The 23486-nt window shown below is 39.7% G+C and overlaps 1 protein-coding gene across 3 annotated transcripts; it reads right to left on the reverse strand.

The window, feature by feature from the left end:
* Positions 1–3175: 3175 nt before the first annotated feature.
* On the reverse strand, positions 3176–21178 carry LOC120031081 (SH3 domain-containing kinase-binding protein 1-like). 3 transcript variants are annotated; one of them, XM_038976648.1, is made up of 17 exons: positions 21077–21178; positions 19823–19980; positions 19530–19587; positions 18880–18989; positions 17826–17916; positions 17668–17729; positions 17521–17566; positions 16327–16421; positions 14517–14618; positions 13626–13677; positions 8498–8548; positions 8165–8288; positions 6909–7074; positions 5936–5989; positions 5477–5685; positions 4999–5062; positions 3176–4687 (listed from the first exon to the last, which is right to left on the reverse strand). In XM_038976648.1, exons 1-17 carry the CDS (start codon positions 21078–21080, stop codon positions 4649–4651), a joined length of 1485 nt encoding a protein of 494 aa, XP_038832576.1. In that variant the 5' UTR covers positions 21081–21178; the 3' UTR covers positions 3176–4648. The 3 variants fall into 3 exon arrangements, with proteins under 3 accessions (XP_038832576.1, XP_038832575.1, XP_038832577.1); XM_038976647.1 differs by having other exon boundaries at positions 17668–17753; XM_038976649.1 differs by lacking the exon at positions 5936–5989 and having other exon boundaries at positions 17668–17753.
* Positions 21179–23486: the final 2308 nt, after the last annotated feature.

Raw genomic sequence — 23486 nt, forward strand, 5'->3', positions numbered from 1 at the left:
CTAGTGGTTAGAGCAGTGGGCCAGTAACCGAAAGGTTGCTAGATCAAATCCCCGAGCTGACAAGGTAAAAATCTGCCGTTCTGCCCCTGAACAAAGCAGTTAACCCACTGTTCCTAGGTCGTCATTGTAAATAAGAATTTGTTCTTAACTGACTTGCCTGGTTAAATAAAATAAAAAATAACGTTTGGACACAGCCACTCATTCAAGGGTCATCAAGGCAAAGGGTGGCTGCTTTGAAGAATCTAAAATATATTTTGATTTGTTTAACACTATTTTGGTTACTTCATGATTCCATTTGTGTTATTTCATAGTTTTGATGTCTTCACTATCATTCTACAATGTAGAAAATCGTTTTTAAAAAATAAGAAAAACCCTTGAATGAGTATGTGTCCAAACATACATACATACATACATACATACATACATATAAATACACTTACATATATATATATATATATATATATATATATATATATATATATATATATATATATATATATATATATATATATATATACACATATTTTTAAAATGTATTTTCCTGTATTATTTTTTGCCCCTAACACTACCACCCCTCCCCTAATTGGAGTAAACTAATGGACAACAACACTTAGGCTTCTACTTCCAGCTTATGCATACTAAATACATTATACATACATTTTACGGACACAATCTATTTCACAATACTTTATATTTTGTTTGTTTTTAGTCCTGTTCTACTTCAACCCTCAACCTCTCCCATCTATTTCTGGTGTCCATCCAGTGTGTTTTCTGTTTGACATACAGTTGAATTTGGAAGTTTACATACACTTAGGTTGGAGTCATTAAAACTCGTTTTTCAACCACTCCACAAATTTCTTGTTAACAAACTATAGTTTTGGCAAGTCGGTTAGGACATCTACTATATAACCTGAAAGGCCGCTCAGCAAGAAAGAAGCCACTGCTCCAAAACCGCCATAAAAAAAACGGTTTGCAACTGAACATGGGGACAAAGATCGGACTTTTTTGGAGAAATGTCCTCTGGTCTGATGAAACAAAAATAGAACTGTTTGCCCATAATGACCATAATTTTGTTTGGAGGAAAAAGGGGGATGCTTGCAAGCCAAAGAACACCATCCCAACCGTGAAGCACGGGGGTGGCAGCATCATGTTGTGGGGGTGCTTTGCTGCAGGAGGGACTGGTGCACTTCACAAAATAGATGGCATCATGAGGGAAGAGGAAAATTATGTGGATATATTGAAGCAACATCTCAAGACATCAGTTAGGAAGTTAAAGCTTGGTCACAAATGGGTCTTCCAAATGGACTTAAGGATGGCTTAAGGACAACAAAGTCAAGGTATCGGAGTGGCCATCACAAAGCCCTGAGCTCAAGCCCATAGAACATTTGTGGGCAGAACTGAAAAAGCGTGTGCGAGCAAGGAGGCCTACAAACCTGACTCAGTTACACCAGCTCTGTCAGGAGGAATGGGCCAAAATTCATCCAACTTATTGTGGGAAGCTTGTGGAAGGCTACCCGAAACGTTTGACCCAAGTTAAACAATTTAAAGGCAATGCTACCAAATACTAATTGACTGTATGTAAACTTCTGACCCACTGGGAATGTGATGAAAGAAATAAAAGCTGAAATAATCATTCTCTCTACTATTATTCTGACATTTCACATTCTTAAAATAAAGTGGTGATCCTAACTGACCTAAGACAGGGAATTTTTACTTGGATTAAATGTCAGGAATTGTGAAAAACTGAGTTTAAATGTATTTGGCTAAGGTGTATGTAAACTTCCGACTTCAACTGTAAGCTTTTTGTGTGTTTGGAACATTTCAGGGATCTTTTTTTCTGATCATGAATCATGGGACCAACATGTTGCTTTTATAATTTTTCTTCAGTATAGATGTGACATGCTAATAACAATGTCTTTTTTTTCTATTTTACAATGTATCACTCTATGAAATAATAACATCTTAGGTTATGTGTGTTCACATTTCCATCCACTATTGTAGATTTCAACTGTATATTTTGAACTGTGCTGTTTCACTAAAGTTCTGAACCTATATGAGGAAGGAATGATTGATAAAGTCATTCAAAATGGGCCCATGTCTTTTGAATGATATGTCAGTGACAAATGTACTGTTTGTGACTTGTGGCTCCTTATGGACACATTGACACATTTAAAAAAAAAAAGGGCTTTGTTGTCATTTCCTGGAGGTTAACCCACTTATCTATGTAGCTCGTGCCCTCTACTCATCCATAATTTCCTCTTCACAGAAGCGAGGAAAACTGTTCTCTTTCTGTCTGTATCAGACCCTTTTTTATTAAGGCTAATTTTAGTTTACCTTTGACCCTCCTCCATGTCTTATTTCTGGCTCCGTGCCTCGCGCCGATACCATTTCTCTTCTCTCAAATCGCTCCTCTTTTACAGTAACTGTTTCCCTCTAAAAAAGATTGCTCTGGACTAATGAAAAGGCTGTCTATTCTCTCTTTGGATGATTATGGAGTTTCATGAAGTTGCACAATGGATGTGTTTAATGGAAATGCCTGTGCTGTAACAGTTATGATTAATGACCTATCAAATATGTTTTATGAAGTACAGTTTTCAGTTGTCTTTGCAGGTTCATACGGATGAAGGGTCACTTTCAATAGGCCTTATGTGAAATAAATTATGAAAATACTGCCGTACCAACAAACCCTATTTATTTACTTTAGTTTATTTCACGTTACACTAGCAGTTTTAGCCGGAGAGGGAATATGCACTCCATCACGCGTATTCAATGCCATTTTTAAAAATAGTTTGTTCCCATGGCAGTTTCAGAAGCCCACTCTCTGTAATGTGTTCCAGATGCTCTCCAGATGTGCTTTCCAGCTCACAGACTTCCCGGACCATGCCAGAAGCATGTCACCAATGCTGAGATGGGGGGAACAGATCTATTGGGCTCACTCAAGAGAAGCCAAAGCTCTAAACAACAAATACTGATCATCAAATCTCATCAAATATCCGATAGTAAATATCTCCTTGTTTTTCTTCCTTCATCCTCTATTTTTTTGTTACTTGTGACAAGTCAACTTGTTTTCAGTTTCAGTATGCTATAAGTTAATGTTCTGGTGTGACTGACACACTTTTATCCAGCTGCAAAAGTATAATACCGACATGCTTCACTGCGGATCACTTCATTTCAGTGTGTTTGTATTTTCAAGGTTTTAATTAGATTCACTTTAGCACCTAATCTAAAAGACATATCCAAAAATGAGAAAAGGGTACATTTATACAGAATTAACTAATATAGTTTTGTTTTTGTGGACTGAAAGTCAACTACAATGCAGCACTGAATTAACAACAGTAGAACAAAAGTGCCTCCCAATGGACACATGCTGCATTGCAGAATAGTTGCAAAATATTGCTTGCTAAATCACTGGAGTATTATGGACAAGTAATATTTCATATTTTAAAAAATACATAAAATAGTTACTCTTATATACAATGGCAGTTTGCACAAAAGATACAAGTAGTTTGTTCAGTTGACTCATGTTCCCCAAACACTATGCTTCAAAATATTCCCAAACATACCCCAAAAAATAAGAAATATGCTTTTAGAGAAAAATAAGCACTGAGAAACATGGCCCACATTCGATGTATAAAACCAGTCCTCTGTATTGTTGGGTGATGTTGTTCTTTCAATGAATATACAATATCATCAATATAAAATAAAACGCATTTTCTACCCAAAGGCCGGGATTCAATGCAACGTGTTAAAGCACGCCACACTATAACATACTTTTAAAGGTGATTTAGGTCCAACGTGTGCAGCATTTACCATTTAAACGTTGGGGAAAAGTCCCTTAAAAGACACATTGTCAGTTGTATTGTGCACTACGCTATAACCCACCTTAAGTTAAATCCCGGCTACAAGGTATTTTGGTCGATGTATACAAAGCATTTTGGTCAATTCACTTGGTCTCTTGCCAATCAAGTCCAGAATGCCCTCAAACAAAATGGCTGACCACAATCTAGGGCTGGATTCAATCGTTATCGCGAAAGTATCGCGGAAGTTAAAATGTGAAGTTATACTTCGGGATTTTGACAATGAAGACCTTTGTGTATTTCCCCAGAGTCAGATAAACTCAAGGTTAGAGGTAGTTTTGCGAGCCAATGCTAACTAGAGTTAGGGCAATGGCTGGAAGTCTATGGTGTCTACTAGCATGCTAGTAGATACTTCAGGTCATTGCACCAAAGCTAGTTAGAAATTGCGCTTACGCTAGTTAGCAAATTCCTTCTAACTGCACGCAGAGACATGAAAATGGTATCCAAGGGTTCATCTGAATCCGGGGAAGTAGACTTTCCAAAATCCCAAAGTATCCCTTTAAAGGTAATTTCCGATGGAGTGTTTACCGTAAACACAAATGCAGAAACATTGCCTTCAAATTTTTTATCAAGCTATAAAGGAGAACTTCCACGATACTTCAGGGATACGGATTGATTCCAGGCCTTAATGTGGCCTCAGCTGGTATGTCTGCAGAGGAAGCAGACATGCATCGTTTCCATCCCCTCTTGCACTCCAACGTCAGGAACATTTTAATTTCCTTTCAAGTTTGTGTTCAAGGGAATGACATAGCAGAGCCTTATGTAGATGTACTGCCCGGTCATGGTGTCAGTCAGGATGAATGTTTAGTCCTAAGACCATGTACTTCCTCCTGCACAGGGGAAACATTGTGTTAATATTCAGTTAAATCAAAAGCTTGTGTTATGCTCCAAACATTGTATGTTCCACTGCATGCTCAAAACAAGACATGCTAACCTCTCACTATTACAATAACAGGGGAGGTTAGCATGTTTTGGGGGTATACTATTTGTGCAATATTTGTGCGACATTTGACAGGTTGCACTTTAACCTCATAGTCATGGTATCATTTAAAATTGAAAATGCTGGAGTACAGAGCCAAAACAACAAAAAATGTGTCACTCTCCCAATTATTTTGGAGCTCACTGTAAATATTCCACATACCTGCAGAGCCACACGTTTGTTTCTCTCGTCTCTCAGTTCCTCTTTCAGTTCCTGTATGTCTTGTCTAGAAGGAAATAACAAATATATATATATATATCAATAGATGCACTAAGAGGTCAAAGAAGAGTCGGAAAATGAAGGAATGGTTTACATTTTTGGCAGGAGAGATGTAGCCTGGTTAACCCATACTGAAGTGTTTCAACAATGGTGAGCCCAGCATTCAGTCTGGTTTAACCAGGCTAGGAGAATCTGACTGGAAGTGTGCAGGGACTTTTTCCTGTCTTTCCAGTTTTACATTTTGCCTCCAGCACCTTCACTAATCGTTTTTAAGTGTGCGGTAGATTCTGCCTTTTATCATAGTTGAAAATAGTTGAAAATAGCTTGGTGGAACAACTGAACAAATGGGTTAATGTACCTGATTCCTCAAGTTTTTCCCCTGGTTATCTGGAAGTCTGAATACATGGGTAATACTACTTACTCGTGTCTGTTTTGCAGCAGCTCCAGAGCAATCTTCAGCTCCCTGACCTCAGCTTGTAGGCTGTCCAGACAAGGCTTCTCCTCCTGGGCTGCTCTGGCCTCCACTATAGCCTTGGGTAGCGCTAGCCTGGAGATTACCGGATTACCAGAGCCTACCGGATTCTTGGGAGGATGTTCAGGCTTGGATGGTGGTGAATGACTTTCTGCAACCTGCAATGTTTAGGCAAGGTATCTCAATGTTTTGTCAAGGATTGACAGGTCCAGGATTCAAACACTTTTGAATGAAATCTATTCAATCTCAGTCATTTTATTTAAAGTCAGTTGTTACTTTGTGGCTAATTGATACTTTGAGAGAGATACATTGACGTTATGTTAATTTTGTGTTCTACGTACTTGCCAACAAGGCCTAACATGATGATAGAGTATTCATGTATATGGAATCAAAGTCAATTTTGCAAACCTTCAGCAGTTTAGGCGATTTTTCTGCATCTGTCTGGTCCCTGCCACTCAGAGCCTAGGGTTAGAACAACAACCATGACCTCAATGACGATTCCTTTTTAAGAGTCATTCCTCACATCATGGCCTCACTAACCCTTTATGGCATGCAACTTGTCAAGCCACTTATGAACAGGCCATCTCTCTCTCTCTCTCTGGGCGGGTGAGTTAAGACTTAGTGGGCCAGATGGGCCACGTCATACGAACAAACAGTCTTCAGGGATACTCTGGAGCAATGAAATCTAACAAGGGCCACTATTCTCCAGTGATATGCCCCTATGACTGTGATGACAGTGATTCCTCTAGGCAGATATGTACTTGTGGCGTGACATTAGAAAATGACATCAGACTAACCAGAGAATGTATCATCATCTCTATGTCAACCTGGGGTTGTCGGTTCATAATGTCACTGATGTCATGATGAGTGGCATGATGAGTGTTGGGCCACACTGCCCCCCTGTGGTTTCAGAGGGGATGTGGAGTACAACGTGCACGTTTGGGAAGATATAGACTGGTGGCGTCATGACACTAGACAAATCAGGGATTTGCATCCTCGCTATGATAACCTAGGGGTTGTGGGTCTACTGTCATGTGATGTGTCATGTGTCATGTGATTAAGCCACATTGTCTCCCTGTGGTTTCAGAAGGAAACATAACTGTGTGTGGTGTCCATGTTAGGACACACATATGAAAACGACACTAACTCAAAGTGACTCTGACAACTTCCATGGATGTGTGACTCTGTCCTAATATGCGATCTGTCCTAAATCAAGTCAAATACAATTTTATTGGTCGCATACACATATTTAGTAAATATCATTGTGGGTTTAGCGAAACACTTCTGTTTCTAGTATGTCATAATATGTACACTGTACAGAGGTGCATTCTGTACCATAATAATATTGATAATAATACAGTATGGTATATTGTTGCCATACCTGTGGACCGGTGACGAGGGCTGATGGAGGTCGTCTCTGTGGGGGTTTGGCTCTGTTGGCTGTGGGGTGACTCAGTTTCTCAGGGGACACCTCCACTCCGTCAAACTGGTCCGAGTTGCTCTCCTCTGTACATTTTGGGGAAAGTGGAGGGAGATCGCCATTGTCTCTAATGGGAGAAAATCATTTCAGAGAAATGAAACATTCATTCTTTCAGGCCTACACTGGTTGATTCATCAGGTTAACTTGACCCAAATTGCTCTGATGTCGAGAGAGAAAACTGAAAGAGGTGCTTCATTTTCTACGGTTGAGATTATCAGTTGAAGAAAATTGCTGTGGTTCAGTGTGGAAAAAGTGGTATCCTGTTTCCTCTTGCAGGGTCTTAGAGGCAGGTGCTGATGCACTGCATATTGAAACCTCAGTGAGTTTATGTTTAGCCAAGCATTAAGACTTCCCCTTTCATCGTCCACAACCTCACTAGAACAACAACAAAAAAGACGCCATAGCTTTTAATAAAATATACAAACTTGTTTGACCTTTGCATGTATAATCTCAAATTAATTGTACAAATAAGCAATATGCTTTTAGCCAAGGCCACACTGTCATTGCATTGCCTACAACATGTGACAGTTTATTTAGAAAGAACAATCCGAAAGTCTTTTTATTCGTCAATTTCCCCTCGGTAAAGACAGCCTTTTTGTTTTCCCAGTCGTGTGTGTTTGTGTGTGAGTGCATGCGTGTTTGTTCAGGAAGAAGGAAATGGGCTGCTCTCGTCTGTTTAGGCCCACACTGACTCATCCCAGAGTTTCCAGTGCACCGCTCAAGGTTTGGGAATCCTGGCATTCGGCGTTAAGACATGGAGACTATGTGCTATAGTAACCTAGGCACCGACCAAAACTCTCCTCCACACTCTCCTTCCTTGCCAGTTTAAAGAGAACAAACAGTTCCTGTCTTGACAGAGACCTTTTGCTTTTTATTTTATTATTATTGGCTTTTGCAAATATATAACTACTAAGGCTTCCATACGAGTGCCCTATTTGTTCATTCTGATCAGTAACAAAGTCTGAAAGCGATGCTTCATGAAGAAATCCTTATTTTACAAGTCTCACTATTAACGTTCATACTTGATATTATGGAGTGATATTAGTGTCAACATTGGATTAAGATTGCATTTATGTTGGCACTACTATACCTCCGTACTCTACCTAAATGGTTGGTGTTGACTGAGAGAAAAAAATTGATGTTCTAGAGTCACTCACTTGCTACAACCGAACTTCTGAGGCTTGTGCTTCACTGGAGGTGGTAGTGCAGGTCTACTTGGAGCAGGGAGCTTGACTTTGGTTGGGGGGTTGCTCCTCAGGTCTTTAGTCTCTGGTTTCTCATCTGTAAGCACATGTGCACATTTAAGCATTGCTGCTAGTAAGCAAATTGTACTCGTAAGAACTTATTAACAACACACACCTTGTTGTAATTGTGAAGCGTCATCTCCTCTGTTTTTTGAAGTATAATGTAATACAACATCTGGTTAAATGAGACTGCAGATACAGTAAAACTGTACTTTAATTGAACAGGATCAACATGCTGTATCTTACCTTTTGCTTTTGCAGGGCTGCTCTTCTCCATCGCTGAACCCTCTGCCTTGACTAAAAGAACATTAGAGCACAAAATACACACCATATTATACACGGCCACAGCTATCTATCTTGCTACTGGTGTGTTGTTCTCTTTGCTATGAGAACGGTGAGTGTACAACAGCATCAAGACCCAGACCTCCGGGGTTAATCATTCTCTGCAAAAATGAATTTAGCATAATTTCATTCAAATGCAAATTAATATTCATGTAGCGCAGAAACGTTGTTCATTTTCTTCCATTTGAGTTTGAAGAAATTCCAACCAGTATAGTGGCATGGGAAGCCAAGATGCTGCATGTCATAGGAGCAGGGTAGGTCACAGCTGTGTCCAATAGAATCCTACAGAATCCAAAATACTGTAGTTACTGTTCCCAAGAGTCTCCCTTGAGAAGGCCTTGGCTTGGGGGTGGAAGTAACTTATTTATCACAAAGGAGATCCCTCAAGTGTGAACAGCTACAGCATGTATAATAGACTTATGGGAGTGTCTTTTGACAAAGCACAATATTCTGCCTCTCAATTACCATTAAGAGTTAACCGAGCAATTATAGTGTTTAATAAAAACAAGAAATGATCAACGAGAGTGCAGTGAAGGGAACTGACCACAAAACAGCTAAGTCAATAACAACATGAATCTGCGTTATAGCTTTTAGCACAGCTCTCAAGATACAGAGGAAGAACATGCCGAGTGTCATGCTGACATGTAAGACAATAAACCACCAAAAGTGACTGGTGATGATGAATTCCACAGACTAAGAGTACCAATAGCAAATCAATGAGAACAGAGCCTACCTTCTCAGTTCAAAGCACATGTAAAACTCCCTGACCAAGCCCTTCCACCAATGTGAAGCACTAGAGTTGTTGCAGAGTTGCTGCTTGGGCCGCTTGTGGAAAGCTACTGTGACAGACAGACCTCTCTACGGTCCCCCACCCTCTGGCTTCCTCCAAGGCATCTCAGCCAGGTCATGTGATGTACTGTATTACATCCCCCTCTCCATCATGGTGTAGGACTTCCTGTGACATAGCTGCAACCCCCCAGTGACACTAGACGCCAATGGAGTAGTGGGAGCGATGGGGTGGGGTGCAGGGACTCAAAGTGCAGAGGCTTGACTGCAGAGGCTGGGATTGTTTTGAGTTGGGATGATATTATCTCCAAATGACTGTTAGGCCTCTTAATGTTTGAACTCAAACAGCAAGATATGAACGTTTGTGAATGTTCAGCGAGAGCGAGTGCCTTAAAATGTCAGTCAAGGGGGTCATGTGGCAATAACAAGCTTTCTTTGAGTATTTGTGCACTGATTTTATCATTAAAAAGAAATGATGTGATTGAAATATTGCATCTTAATGTTGTGTACACTTCGTATTCAATTAGAAAGGCTTTATATATTTAAAGCTGGGAAGAAACATCCAGCCTAACAGCTAACTAACAGGTAGCGTCTTAAACACAAGTTGCACCTTCAGCAGAAGTGTGTGTTTGAAACAAGATCTGGTGCCCTCAGATCTGCCTGTGAACCACATCCTGCAATGTGTGGCACTGACAGTCTCAGTATTGGACTCTCACATCCTCTTTACTGTTTAAGGCAAAACATGTGTCACATGCTGTCTATCCCTCCCCACTGGGAACAAACTGGTTGAATCAATGTTGTTTCAATGTCATTTGTCAGCGTATTGTGAGACGGAATCTACATGGAAACGACATTGGATTTGAAAAAAGTAATCCACGTAAACTGTTGTTCTGAGGGTGAAATTACAACCACAGGATTATGTCATCACCAAATCTCAACATAAAATAAGTTCAATTTGTAACTTTTAAACAATGTCAGATCATTAGGCTAGGCAGCACCTCCTACTGGATAACTTATTTATACCTTGGTCTCCAGGGTTTTAACGAAGCTCTGCTTACAGTACCAGTCAAAAGTTTGGACACTCCTTCTCATTCAAGGGTTTTTCTTTATTTGGACTATTTTCTACATTGTATAATAATACTGAAGACATCAAAACTATGAAATAACACACATGCAATCATGTAGTATCCCAAAAATATATTTTAGATTTGAGATTCTTCGAAGTAGCCACCCTTTGCCTTGATGACAGCTTTGCACACTCTTGGCATTCTCTCAAACAGCTTCATGAGGTATGCTTTTCTAACAGTCTTGAAGGAGTTCCCACATATTCTGAGCACTTGTTCACTGCTTTTCCTTCACTCTGCAGTCCAACTCATCCCAAACCATCTCAATTTGGTTGAGGTCAGGTGATTGTGGAGGCCAGGTCATCTGATGCAGCACTCCATCACTCTCCTTCTTGGTCAAATAGCCCATACACAGCCTGGAGGTGTGTGTTGGGTCACTGTCCCGTTGCAAAACAAATGATAGCCCCACTAAGTGCAAATGGGATGGCGTATCGCTGCAGAATGCTGTGGTAGACATGCTGGTTAAGTGAGCCTTGAATTCTAAATAAATCACAGACAGTGTCACCAGCAAAGCACCCCCACACCATCACACCTCCTCCTCCATGCTTCACGGTGGGAACCACACATGCAGAGATCATTCGTTCGCCTACTCTGTGTCTCACAAAGACACGGCGGTTGAAACCAAAAATCGCAAATTTTGACTCATCAGACCAAAGGACAGATTTCCACCGGTCTAATGTCCATTGCTCGTGTTTCTTGGCCCAAGCAAGTCTCTTCTTATTATTGGTGTCCTTTAGTATTGGATTCTTTGCAGCAATTCCACCATGAAGGCCTGATTCACACCTTCGCCTCTGAACAGTTGATGTTGAGATGTGTCTGTTACTTGAACTCTGTGAAGCATTTTTGGGGCTGCAATCTGAGGCTGGTAACTCTAATGAACTTATCCTCTGCAGCAGAGGTAACTCTGGACCTTCCTTTCCTTTCCTCATGAGAGCCAGTTTCATCATTGCACTTGATGGTTTTTGCGACTGCACTTGAAGAAATGTTAAAAGTTCTTGAAATGTTATGGATTGACTGACCGCCATGTCTTAAAGTAATGCTGGACTGTCGTTTCTTTTTGCTTATTTGAGCTGTTCTTGCCATAATATGGACTTGGTCTTTTACCGAATAGGGCTAACTTCTGTATACCACCCCTACCTTGTCACAAAACAACTGATTGGCTCAAACGCATTAAGAAGGAAAGAAATTCCCGAAATGATCTTTTATTAACAAGGCACACCTGTTAATTGAAAAGCATTCCAAATGACTACCTCATTAAGCTAGTCATGCCAAGAGTGTGCAAAGCTGTCATCAAGGCAAAGGGTGGCTACTTTGAAGAATCTCAAATATAAAATATATTTTGATTTGTTTAACACTTTTTGGGTTACTACATGATTCCATATGTGTTATTTCATAGTTTTGATGTCTCCACTATTATTCTACAATGCAGTGGTGGAAAACATACTAAATTGTCATACATGAGTGGAAGTAAAAATACCTTAATAGAAAATGACTCCAGTAAAATACTACTTGAGTAAAAGTCTAAAAGTATCTGGTTTTGAATATAACTTAAGTACAGTGGTGGAAAAAGTATTAAATTGTCATATTTGAGTAAAAGTAAAAACAAAAGTAAATGCTAGACATCAAATTACATATTTTAAGCAAACCAGACGGCACGATTCTCTCTTTTATATATCAACCCAGCACAATGCAATATGACCTTTGTAATACAGTAAAAGTCTATCTTACAAACTAATGTAGCATTCATCCTTAAAATGATTAACACATCCATGGCCGCTGTAAGGTTATTGTAACTATACATTTCTTCTTATGTAATCATATGTTCAAGATAGCATGCATAGGTTGTCGCAGGTCTGTGGAGAGCTTCACAATTGCTGTAATAATCGGTTCAGGATTTTGAACGGCATTGACAACTTATTATCCACATTGAAATGACGTGGTGTGCCCAGTGGGTCTATTCCTTTATTGAACAACATACAGTCATTAAAAACTCAAAAGGGAACTGTGTCTTCGAGATATACCACATAGATAGCAGGTCAAGAGAGGTCAAATTGAAACAGCTTTGAAACTTCAACAATGAACAATCATTTATGCTACCCAACTTCACTGAATGATGCATAGCTATAGACAATTGAGAGGCAATAAAAAAAACTAGCATCTGAAATAGGGATGATCGGGAGCTTCCATTTACATCATACAAACCACATTTTAGATTGTTGAAGTATCTAACCTGTTACCAGTGACATCCGTTAATATAGCTGTGGTTGTGTGAATTTGACGCCGAGTATTCTGGGGCTTTCCTGCGTTAAATTGGTCTTTAGGGGGGGGGGGGGGGGGGGGGGTTCACTTACATAAGATTTGCCTATGTAGCCTGGACTGAGGAAATGTGAGTGTGTCTGTGGCCTGGTTTGCTAATAAAAACCTCATTGTAGTTCGGTTACAGACAGCTGACAGACAGACAGACAGAGTGGATGTGCCGTTGTCACTCAATTTTAAAAGCTAATTTGACCCTTAGGGTCGCCATACTCCCTCAACCTGAGTATTACATTTCTTTGTGACATGCCTATGTTAATGTCAGTTTTCCATCTACAACAGTATCTGTAAAATGCAAAGACCGTGATCTTGAAATATTCAGGAAGCCATTTGGACCACACAAAATCTCATATTCAGCTGCTAAAACAACAACCTCACACACCCTAAAACATGAACACCGTGCCAGACTGAACAAGCACCACCGCAGATGTACACAGTAGCAACCGTAGCCATTTCCTTGTGTGAGAATTCTCTAATTCAGCTCCCATTAGCATCTCTAAATCACAAGACAATCGATGTTGTCATATTGGTGTTCATATTGGTGTGTCACAGATTGGTGTCACCATAGAATTAGGAATTAAAATACTAACACACTAATAGTAATTAGAATAGTCATTTAATAGGATCTCTATGGGTGTCACAGTATATTTTGTTGCACCAGTTATTATGTTACACCTCATAAGCTCCATCGTCAGCATCTAAATCACAAGACATTCTGTACTGTCATATTGGTGTCATGGACTAACTGGTGTAACAGTATATGCCGTTGCACTGGTCTCGCTGTTAAAACAGGAAGTTGCTGTCTTTACCTGAGCGTCTTTCCGTGCCACGGCGCGCAGGTGGTTGGCTGGTGCTCCCAGACTGGAGGAAAAGCAATGGAAAACACAACAGGTTGGATCAGTCTCTCTTTGCTGCCTATTTGCAGCAACACATACCCACTGATTAGAGCACCCATTGATGCGAGCGGCCATTCGTATTGTCTTTTACTGTTTTATTAAAAAACGTATATATATAAAATGAATACAATTCAAAATAAACTAACACACTCTTTCCACAGACGGAAATTTAAAGCCATTGACTCCTAAACTGCGGATGTTGAAGAGGTCTTTGAGTCAGAAACCTTTATAAGTTAGTTAAGTAAAGGTCGGCAGGTAGCCTAGTGGTTAGAGTCTTTGGCTAGTAGTGTGATTTTGCTGTATTGATTCAGTTAACCGAAAGGTTGCTAGATCGTGATCCCTGAGCTGACAAGGTCAAAATCTGTTATTCTGCCCCTGAACAAGGCAGTTAACCCATTGTTCTTAGGCTGTCATTGTAAATACGAATTTGTTCTTAAAAATTTGTTCTTAACTGACTTGCCTAGTTAGCATTTCGCTACACTCGCATTAACATCTGCTAACCATGTGTATTTGACAAATAAAATTTGATTTGATTAGTTAAACAAAGGTTATATAGAAAATAAGAAAAACTTGACTGAGAATGTATTTTTATTTTAGCCAACTGTAGATAAAGGGCTTTGTTTTTATTGACCTGTTGCGGTCTAATAAAAAGCTCATGTTTATTGCTGGTTGGTGTCATAGCTGCTTAGGTCAGTGTAATGTAATGGCTAAACCTCCCTGGAATGTGTGGGGGAAATTCCCATTCACAGGGCTACAGCGAGACTATTCCTGGGAATGTTTCCCTCATTCCCTGCTCTAACTTACTTGGAGACCGTCTATCGTCGGTATCACCATGACGAAGTTGTCGGGGAAAAAACCTCTGCGTCCGTTCAGCTCTCCCTCCCACCAGCCCTCGTCCTCTGTTTCCTTCAGAAGAAGAGATTGTGTAAAGAGCAACTCAAAGAACTACACGTAGTTGATAAAATGACAATGTCCACGAGGACAAGTAATCTGAACATCTGAGAGGTTAACAGAGGGTCAGGGGAAGCATGGTCATTGCTCACAGTGGACACTCTTATTTGATCTTCAAAGTTATCATAAACCTCCCTTTTCCTAATTTAGCAGTGGTGGAAAAAAAGTACTCAAATATCATCCTTGAGTAAAAGTAAAGATACCTTAATAGAAAATGACTCAAGTAAAAGTAAAGGTCACCCAGTAAAATACTACTTGAGTAAAAGGCTAAAAGTATTTGGTTTTGAATATACTTAAGTACAGTGGTGGAAAAAGTATTCAATTGTCATATTTGAGTAAAAGTTAAAGTAAATGCTAGACATCAAATTCCTTATTTTAAGCAAACCAGACGGCACGATTCTCTCTTTTATATAAACAGTGCCAGTCAAAAGTTTGGACACACCTACTCATTCAAGGGTTTTTCTTTATTTTTATTATTTTCTACAATGTAGAATAATAGTGACGACATCAAAACTATGAAATAACACATATGGACTCATATAGTAACCAAAAAAGTGTAATGATGGACTGTCGTTTCTCCTTGCTTATTTGAGCTGTTCTTGCCATAATATGTAGGCTATCTTCTGGATACCAACCCTACCTTGTCACAACACAACTGATTGGCTCAAACGCATTAAGAAGGAAAGGTATTCCACAAATTAACTTTTAAAAAGGGACACCGGTTAATTGAAATTCATTCCAGGTGACTACCTCGTGAAGCTGGTTGAGAGAATGCCAAGAGTGTGCAAAGCAGTCATCAAGGCAAACGGTGGCTACTTTGAAGAATCTCAAATATAAAATATATTTTTATTTGTTTAACACTTTTTTGGCTACTACATTATTCTATATGTGTTATTTCATAGTTTTGATGTCTTCACTACTATTCTACAATGTAGAAAATAGAAAAAATAAAGAAAAACCTTTGAATGAGTATGTGTGTCCAAACTTTTGACTGGTACTGTATATATATACAATTATTTTTTTTATAGACCGCTAATGGCACACTCCAACAGTCAGACATAATTAACAAGCAAAGTATTTTTCTTTTTGTGAGTCCGCCAGATCAGAGGCAGTAGGTATGACAACACATTATATTGATACTGTAGATGCGTAAATTGGACAACATTGTTGTCCTACTTGAGTATTTGAAATGTAACAAGTACTTTTGGGTGTCAATGAAAATGTATGGGAGTAAAAAGTACATATTTTCTTTAGGAATGTAGTGGAGTAAAAGTAATAGTTGTTAAAAAATATAAATAGTCAAGTAAAGTACAGATACCCCAAAAAAACTACTTAAGTAGTACTTCAAAGTATTTTTACTTAATGTAGTTACTTTACACCACTGTAATTTGGAATATAATTTATACCATCAGACTTTTGGATTGTTTCCCTACTTATGTGTATTGTGGCACATATTTTCACGGAATTGCTCACAAGTCACATAACAGGTTTGTCTGGTTGAAGAGGAGATAAAATATTGATGAAATTGTATAACCAGGTTTATTCTAGTCCAAAATTGGAGCATTATATTCTTGATTTTGGCCCCAAAAGGCATAAAGTCCTGAAGGTACAGTATATTGTATTGGGGGAACACGGACGACAACATTAGTACAAAGACCCAAACCTTGGTGATGATTGTAACAATGTCTCCCTTCTTTAGATTCAACTCGTCCTCGGTCAAGGCTGCGTAGTCGAACATGACTTGACAACATTCTTTCACTGAGTAGACATAAAAGAGAGAAGGGAGTGTTATAAAGAGAACCTAAGCAATGCATGGCTGGAATAGTTTGGTTTTAAAATTATGTTGTAAAAGTATGGATACCTAAAAAGAAAGTTACTCAAGTAAATGTGAAAGTCACCATGTAAAATACTGCTTGAGTAAAAGTCTAAAAGTATTTGGTTCTAAATATACTTTAGTATCAAAAGTAAAAGTATAAGTAATTTGTCTTGTTTTTAAAATGTACGGATAGCCAGGGTACACTCCAACAGACATCATTTACAAACAATGCATTTGTGTTTAGTGAGTTTGCCAGATCAGAGGCAGTAGGGATGACCACTTGATAAGTGTGTGAATTGGACCATTTTCCTGTCCTACTGAGCACTCAACATGTAACGAGTACTTTTGGGTGTCAGGAAAAATGTATGGAGTAAAAAGTACATTATTTTCTTTAGGAATGCAGTGAAGTAAAAGTAAAAGTTGTCCAAAATATAAATAGTAAAGTACAGATACCCAAAAAAACTACTTAAGTAGTATTTTAAAGTATTTTTACTGAAGTACTTTACACCACTGATCATGACTAACCAATCGACAAGGAAGAATATCAGTCCATACATCCATATATTTTTCTGAGAAGGATATGAACTGTGAAGCATTGACAGGAACCTATTTGAATCATTCATCTCTTACCACATACAACTGTGACACCAAGCCATGGTTACTGTCAGAGTTTCTGTGGGCCCACACCCACATAGCCTATTGGGTAAACTGCGGGAATTACTGACTGTCACATGCCAATGATGTGGCTGTCTGTTCTTTGTGGACACCTGCCTAAGTGGTAGTTTGGTCCAAAAATAGAACACTTGTCACAAGCAGAGGTCTCACTGTTGTTGTAGTACATCAGAACATGTCTATATTCAGTGGAGCCATTGCTTTGCAGTTTCATTCAATGTATCAAAAAGTATCTCCCACAGGGAGGATGAATTTGATGAGCGGTACAAGGATGGGCCTTTTATTTTACAATTTAAAATGTATTTCAAAATGCAGTCCACTCATTTATACGAGCTACATAAAGTAGGAATTAGAACTATAGAAACTTACCATTTTTTGTTTTGTTCCTCACACTCGTCCTCTGAGGTAGCTTTGTCTTAACAAAAAGACAAATGTATTATGGCATCTCACAACTAGTTTTTCAGGAGAGAATAAGTCCCATATGTATTGTATTTTGATTTATCCAGCATTCCATACCTCTTTACTGAACATTGTATCTGAGAGTTTGGGTCTGGTTTTGCTCTCGTTATGCTTAACATCTGAAAATGATTGAGAAGGAAGTTCTATAAGGATATATTGATTCAAGTCCACTCTCAGAACAAAAAAAGGCCATGTGAAAAATGTGCCCAACCCACCTTTTGGAGAGACAAATATCTCTTTGGTGAAGTTTGATGGAAACGCTCCCACTTTACCACTTTTCATTCCCATCCACCACCCATCTTCAATCTGTCAGGTGTTAAAAGAGAGAGGTAAAAGAGAGAGAAGTAAAAAGAAAGAGAAACAGAAATTTAAGAATAGTACAGTGTAGCAGAGCATATTTCACCAATCATCCACATGCATTGGAATTCTCAAAACAGGTTTGGTCAGCATAATGTCTACAGATGTAGGCTCTTCATTTGATCATCCTGTTGCAGGAGAACTTTCCTGTTTCCAGGAAATGAAAAACTCTGAGTGTATTTGAGGTTTAAAAAGGTTTCTGAAGTTTGTAAATTCCCCTATGAAATGTCCATTAATTATAATCCACATCAGTGGAGGCTATATGAGGGGAGGACGGCTCATAATAATGTCTGGAACGGTGAAACCATTACCACGAGCCCGTGCTCCCCAATTAAGGTGCCACCCACCTCCTGTGATCCACATAACATCTATAATTTCCTGTTACTGTTGCAGGATTCTTTTCCTGCTGTAGCAAACTGGCTCAAATTAAGATCCTACATCTGTACACACCTCAAAGTGAAGTTGGAATGTGTGCGAGAAATGTGATTTCTCAGCATAATCTTGGGGAAATATCACAACGAATATGCATTGCTGAAATGTCTGTGCGACAATTTGGTTTTCTGAGCTTTTGGAGGGGTGATATTTTAGTATCATATCTAGCTAGGCAAACAAGATAAATGATTTGTGGTTGCTCCCTCATGCGCATGCATTTGCCATTAGAGAGATGATACAAAGAAAGTAAATATGATATGACACTCCAATTATGAAGTAAAAACATAAGCAGCTAATGTTCTCTCCAAGAACCTACAACTCATTTACACTGATACTCTATAGCAGGGGTCTCAAACTAATTTGGGTCTAGGGCCTTGTTAAATTGTCTTGTGGGATATTTGTTTGAGATTCCTTCTCTAGTATGTTTGCAAGTGTTTTCCCATCTATTGATAATCTAGTGTCAGTAAAGCAGCACTTTACCTCTCTGAGGATCTCAATGGTCTCCCCGACAACCAGCTCCAGCTCATCCTCATTCAAGGGACTGTAGGCAAAGGCCACCTCACACTTCCTTGTTTGTTTAATCATCCTTGCTGCATGAGCAAAGCATTGTACCAGCACATAATTAGTCAAGACTGCTCTTATTATTGTAAAATGATAGTTAAAACTAATGATGAATAGAAATTTAGTAGAGAAATTCAGAAGTAAACAAATACAGAAGTCTCAATATGATAACTTATAGACTCCAGACTCAGAGCATGATTAGAAGAATCGAAGCTTCTTTGTGTTGTAACTAATTGAATCCCTCAAAGGGATTGTGCTGTAACAGTAGACTGTGGTTTTTATCTGTTCCTTCTTTGTACATTATAATTAAGCTTGGTGCTAGCAGGCGAGGCTGTATATCTACACAAGGCCTTTAATTACTTGTTTTAGCCTGTCTTGCTGACAAAGTGTGTGTATCTTGATGAGCACGAACCAAAACACTTCCATATTTCAGTACAAAACAGGGTTCATGTTTGACAGACTGGGAAACATATCTGGATATAGTTTTGCTACAGATCACGTTATGGGAAACACAATAAGCAGAGTGTTATGGTAGTGGAGGTTTAAAGACATTGGAGAGTGACACATACATTTCCGTAGGCTTCTTGGTTCCCTCTTGCTGTCACCTATCAAATACACTGGCACCTCCTGTGTGGGAAATAAAATATACAAACACATACAAGGAAAAAGATAATGAGTCAAGTATTAGACAATGGATTGCACATGAAAAATGCACGAACAATAGGCTGATTAGAGTCGGGGTCAAATTGATTTCAAATCAGTCAAGAATATAATTTAATTTGACTTCCTTCGTTGACTGAATTGAGATGGTATTAATCCTAATCCTGGGACTGAAGGCAAACTCTTGATGGACATACTGTACCTTGACGAAGTTAGCGGGGAAGATGCCCCTCTTGCCCCTCAGATCCCCCTCCAGCCAGCCCTCCTCGCTGGGCTTGGTGACGCTCGTCACCACGTCTCCCACCTGCACCGTCATCTCATCTCCCATCATGCCCTCAAAGTCTATCAGCACCAGCACCTCTGAGACACGCAAATGGAGGAGGAGGGGGAAGAGAATATGGTGTCGCAAGTTTCATTCTCTTTTCATACAGACCTAACAATATTGCTTGAGGAACTGCAGTTATTTCGAGTCATTTAACAAGTAACGTGGCCCAACATCTAGAAGGTTAACACCATAGTCTAGTAACTCAAAAACATGGGGAGGGGAAGAGAGATAACGTGGACACTTTTCACACTATTGTGCTGATCCAAACCGTACAGTGCTGGCATGGATATGGTCTTGCACATTGTTCTCTCTAGCATGTTTTGGGCAACTATGGTGGGTAAATAACCAGCTTGTTTGACTCAGCTTGGCTGCATAGTGTGAGAAGGGTAACATCAAGATCATTGTGTTTGAAACGTGCAGTAAATCATAGCTATTGGTATGTTGTTAAAAGATTTCAGCTTGACTTTTTCTGAATAAACACCAAGGCCTTTGTAAACCAAACCAGTCTCCTGTAGCATATTTGTGCTTGAACAACACGTATGTAAAGCAAGGTTACAGTACAGTACCGGGGCAGCAAAATGGATACCAAACATTACAGTTTGGAATTTGCCCTGGCATAGTGAAAAAGTTTCTGTTCAAGTAGTTTTTAGGCAAGGACTATACACCACACACACCCATTGCCTACAACCAACCTGCAAGTAAGAAAATAATGAAAAATGTACCTTACCCACTGCTAGTACTAGTGCTAACCTGTTTACCTGGGTTTAGGCATTTATGTCAATGTTAGCTATGAAGAAACCCTGCAACACCAAATACAAAAGTATAGTGGACACCCAGAGGTGTACTACCTCTTTGTTTTCTGGATAATAAAGAAGCAAGATCATTATCTCTGTTATCTGTTTTCTGACAAAGAGGGTGTATAATCTACAAACATGAACAGGCCTACATATCTGGTATACTAAAATCACCTCCAATCGCAAATATTATTTGGGATTACAAAAATGACCACACATTTTCGAAGCTAGAGTTCTTATCAATTGCCCTGAATGTAACTAATTGACAGACATTGTAAACATTCCCCAAACCCTTGTAAACACCACTAAATGGACAACACAGTTACAACGCACTTACCCATGACTTCTTAGGAAAGCTTTACTCTCTCTTCTAGACTTTTAGGTAATTCCTCTTCAGAGGACAGACAGACACCTCATATGCTACAGGAGGGGAACTGAAAGAAAGTGAGTGAATTGCCCAAGAAGCAAAGCTATATATGGCTAGCCAGGGCCCTCCTTCCCTCTAGTCAATCATTAACATCTACTTCGGGCTAGTCATGACAAGCCACCAGCCAAGAGGAGCACGGGTCAAAGAGAGCAAGCGAGAGAGTAAGAGAAGGAGAGAGAGAGAACAGGTGGGACAGGTTTCTAATTGAAGGAGAGAGACGATAGGCAAGGGTGAAAAAGAACATGACCACATATTGTCAGCTGTACAAGTAACTGTCACACATTGTATGGGGAAAGAACAAGACAGTCACAATACATCAGTGTGACGTGTGTGTGTGTGTGTGTGTGTGTGTGTGTGTGTGTGTGTGTGTGTGTGTGTGTGTGTGTGTGTGTGTGTGTGTGTGTGTGTGTGTGTGTGTGTGTGTGTGTGTGTGTGTGTGTGTGTGTGTGTGTGTGTGTGTGTGTGTGCGCCCCGTAGGGTAGAATAGCTGTCATAGAATAGCTGTCATCCAGTCATAGAATAGATTACATTGAAGATTGCAGATAACGAGTATGCTTGACTAAACCTGAACAAACCTGTAATGGCGTGCATGAAATGGACATTGCTGCAGCAAAGAATAAATAAATTACATTACTCTCTCAAGGTATTGAAAATGTCTTGAAGACTCCAGGTAGCAACATGTGACAATTCTCTATTGCTAATAGTGTTTAACGTCATTGAATGGTTTCCCGTTAAATATTATCTGCCTCATGTTTACAGATCTAGGTTCTTCATTTGACCTATATTGTCACAGCAATCATCCTACAACAACATGATTTAAATGTTTAGTACATAATGTTGAATGAATGGTGGCCAGGCTATTAGCGGGTCTAAAGTAGGCTACAGTCGTGGCCAAAAGTTTTGAGAATGACACAAATATTAATTTTCACAAAGTTTGCTGCTTCAGTGTCTTTAGATATTTTTGTCAGATGTTACTATGGAATACTGAAGTATAATTACAAGCATTTCATAAGTGTCAAAGGCTTTTATTGACAATTACATGAAGTTGATGCATAGAGTCAATATTTGCAGTGTTGACCCTTCTTTTTCAAGACCTCTGCAATCCGCCCTGGCATGCTGTCAATTAACTTCTGGGCCACATCCTGACTGATGGCAGCCCGTTCTTGCATAATCAATGCTTGGAGTTTGTCAGAATTTGTGGGGTTTTGTTTGTCCACCCGCCTCTTGAGGATTGACCACAAGTTCTCAATGGGATTAAGGTCTGGGGAGTTTCCTGGCCATGGACCCAACATATCGATGTTTTGTTCCCTGAGCCACTTCATTATCACTTTTGCCTTATGGCAAGGTGCTCAATTATGCGGGAAAAGGCATTGTTCATCACCAAACTGTTCCTGGATGGTTGGGAGAAGATGCTCTCAGAGGATGTGTTGGTACCATTCTTTATTCATGGCTGTGTTCTTAGAAAAAATTGTGAGTGAGCCCACTCCCTTGGATGAGAAGCAACCCCACACATGAATGGTCTCAGGATGCTTTACTGTTGGCATGACACAGGACTGATGGTAGCGCTCACCTTGTCTTCTCCGGACAAGCTTTTTTCCGGATGCCCCGAACAATCGGAAAGGTGATTCGTCAGAGAAAATGACTTTACCCCAGTCCTCAGCAGTCCAATCCCTGTACCTTTTGCGGAATATCAGTCTGTCCCTAATGTTTTTCCTGGAGAGAAGTGGCTTCTTTGCTGCCCTTCTTGACACCAGGCCATCCTCCAAAAGTCTTCGCCTCACTGTGCGTGCAGATGCACTCACACCTGCCTGCTGCCATTCCCGCAGCTGAATCAACTTTAGGAGACGGTCCTGGCGCTTGCTGGACTTTCTTGGGCGCCCTGAAGCCTTCTTCACAACAATTGAACCGCTCTCCTTGGAGTTCTTGATGATCTGATAAATGGTTGATTTTAGGTGCAATCTTACTGGCAGCAATATCCTTGCCTGTGAAGCCCTTTTTGTGCAAAGCAATGATGACGGCACGTGTTTCCTTGCAGGTAACCATGGTTGACAGAGGAAGAACAATGATTCCAAGCACCAGCCTCCTTTTGAAGCTTCCAGTCTGTTATTCGACTCAATCAGCATGACAGAGTGATCTCCAGCCTTGTCCTCATCAACACTCACACCTGTGTTAACGAGAGAATCACTGACATGATGTCAGTTGGTCCTTTTGTGGCAGGGCTGAAATGCAGTGGAAATGTTTTTTGGGGATTCAGTTAATTTGCATGGCAAAGAGGGACTTTGCAATTAATTGCAAATCATCTGATCACCCCTCATAACAA

The sequence above is a fragment of the Salvelinus namaycush genome, chromosome 37, assembly GCF_016432855.1.
Source record: "Salvelinus namaycush isolate Seneca chromosome 37, SaNama_1.0, whole genome shotgun sequence".
Classification (NCBI taxonomy): Eukaryota; Metazoa; Chordata; class Actinopteri; order Salmoniformes; family Salmonidae; genus Salvelinus; species Salvelinus namaycush.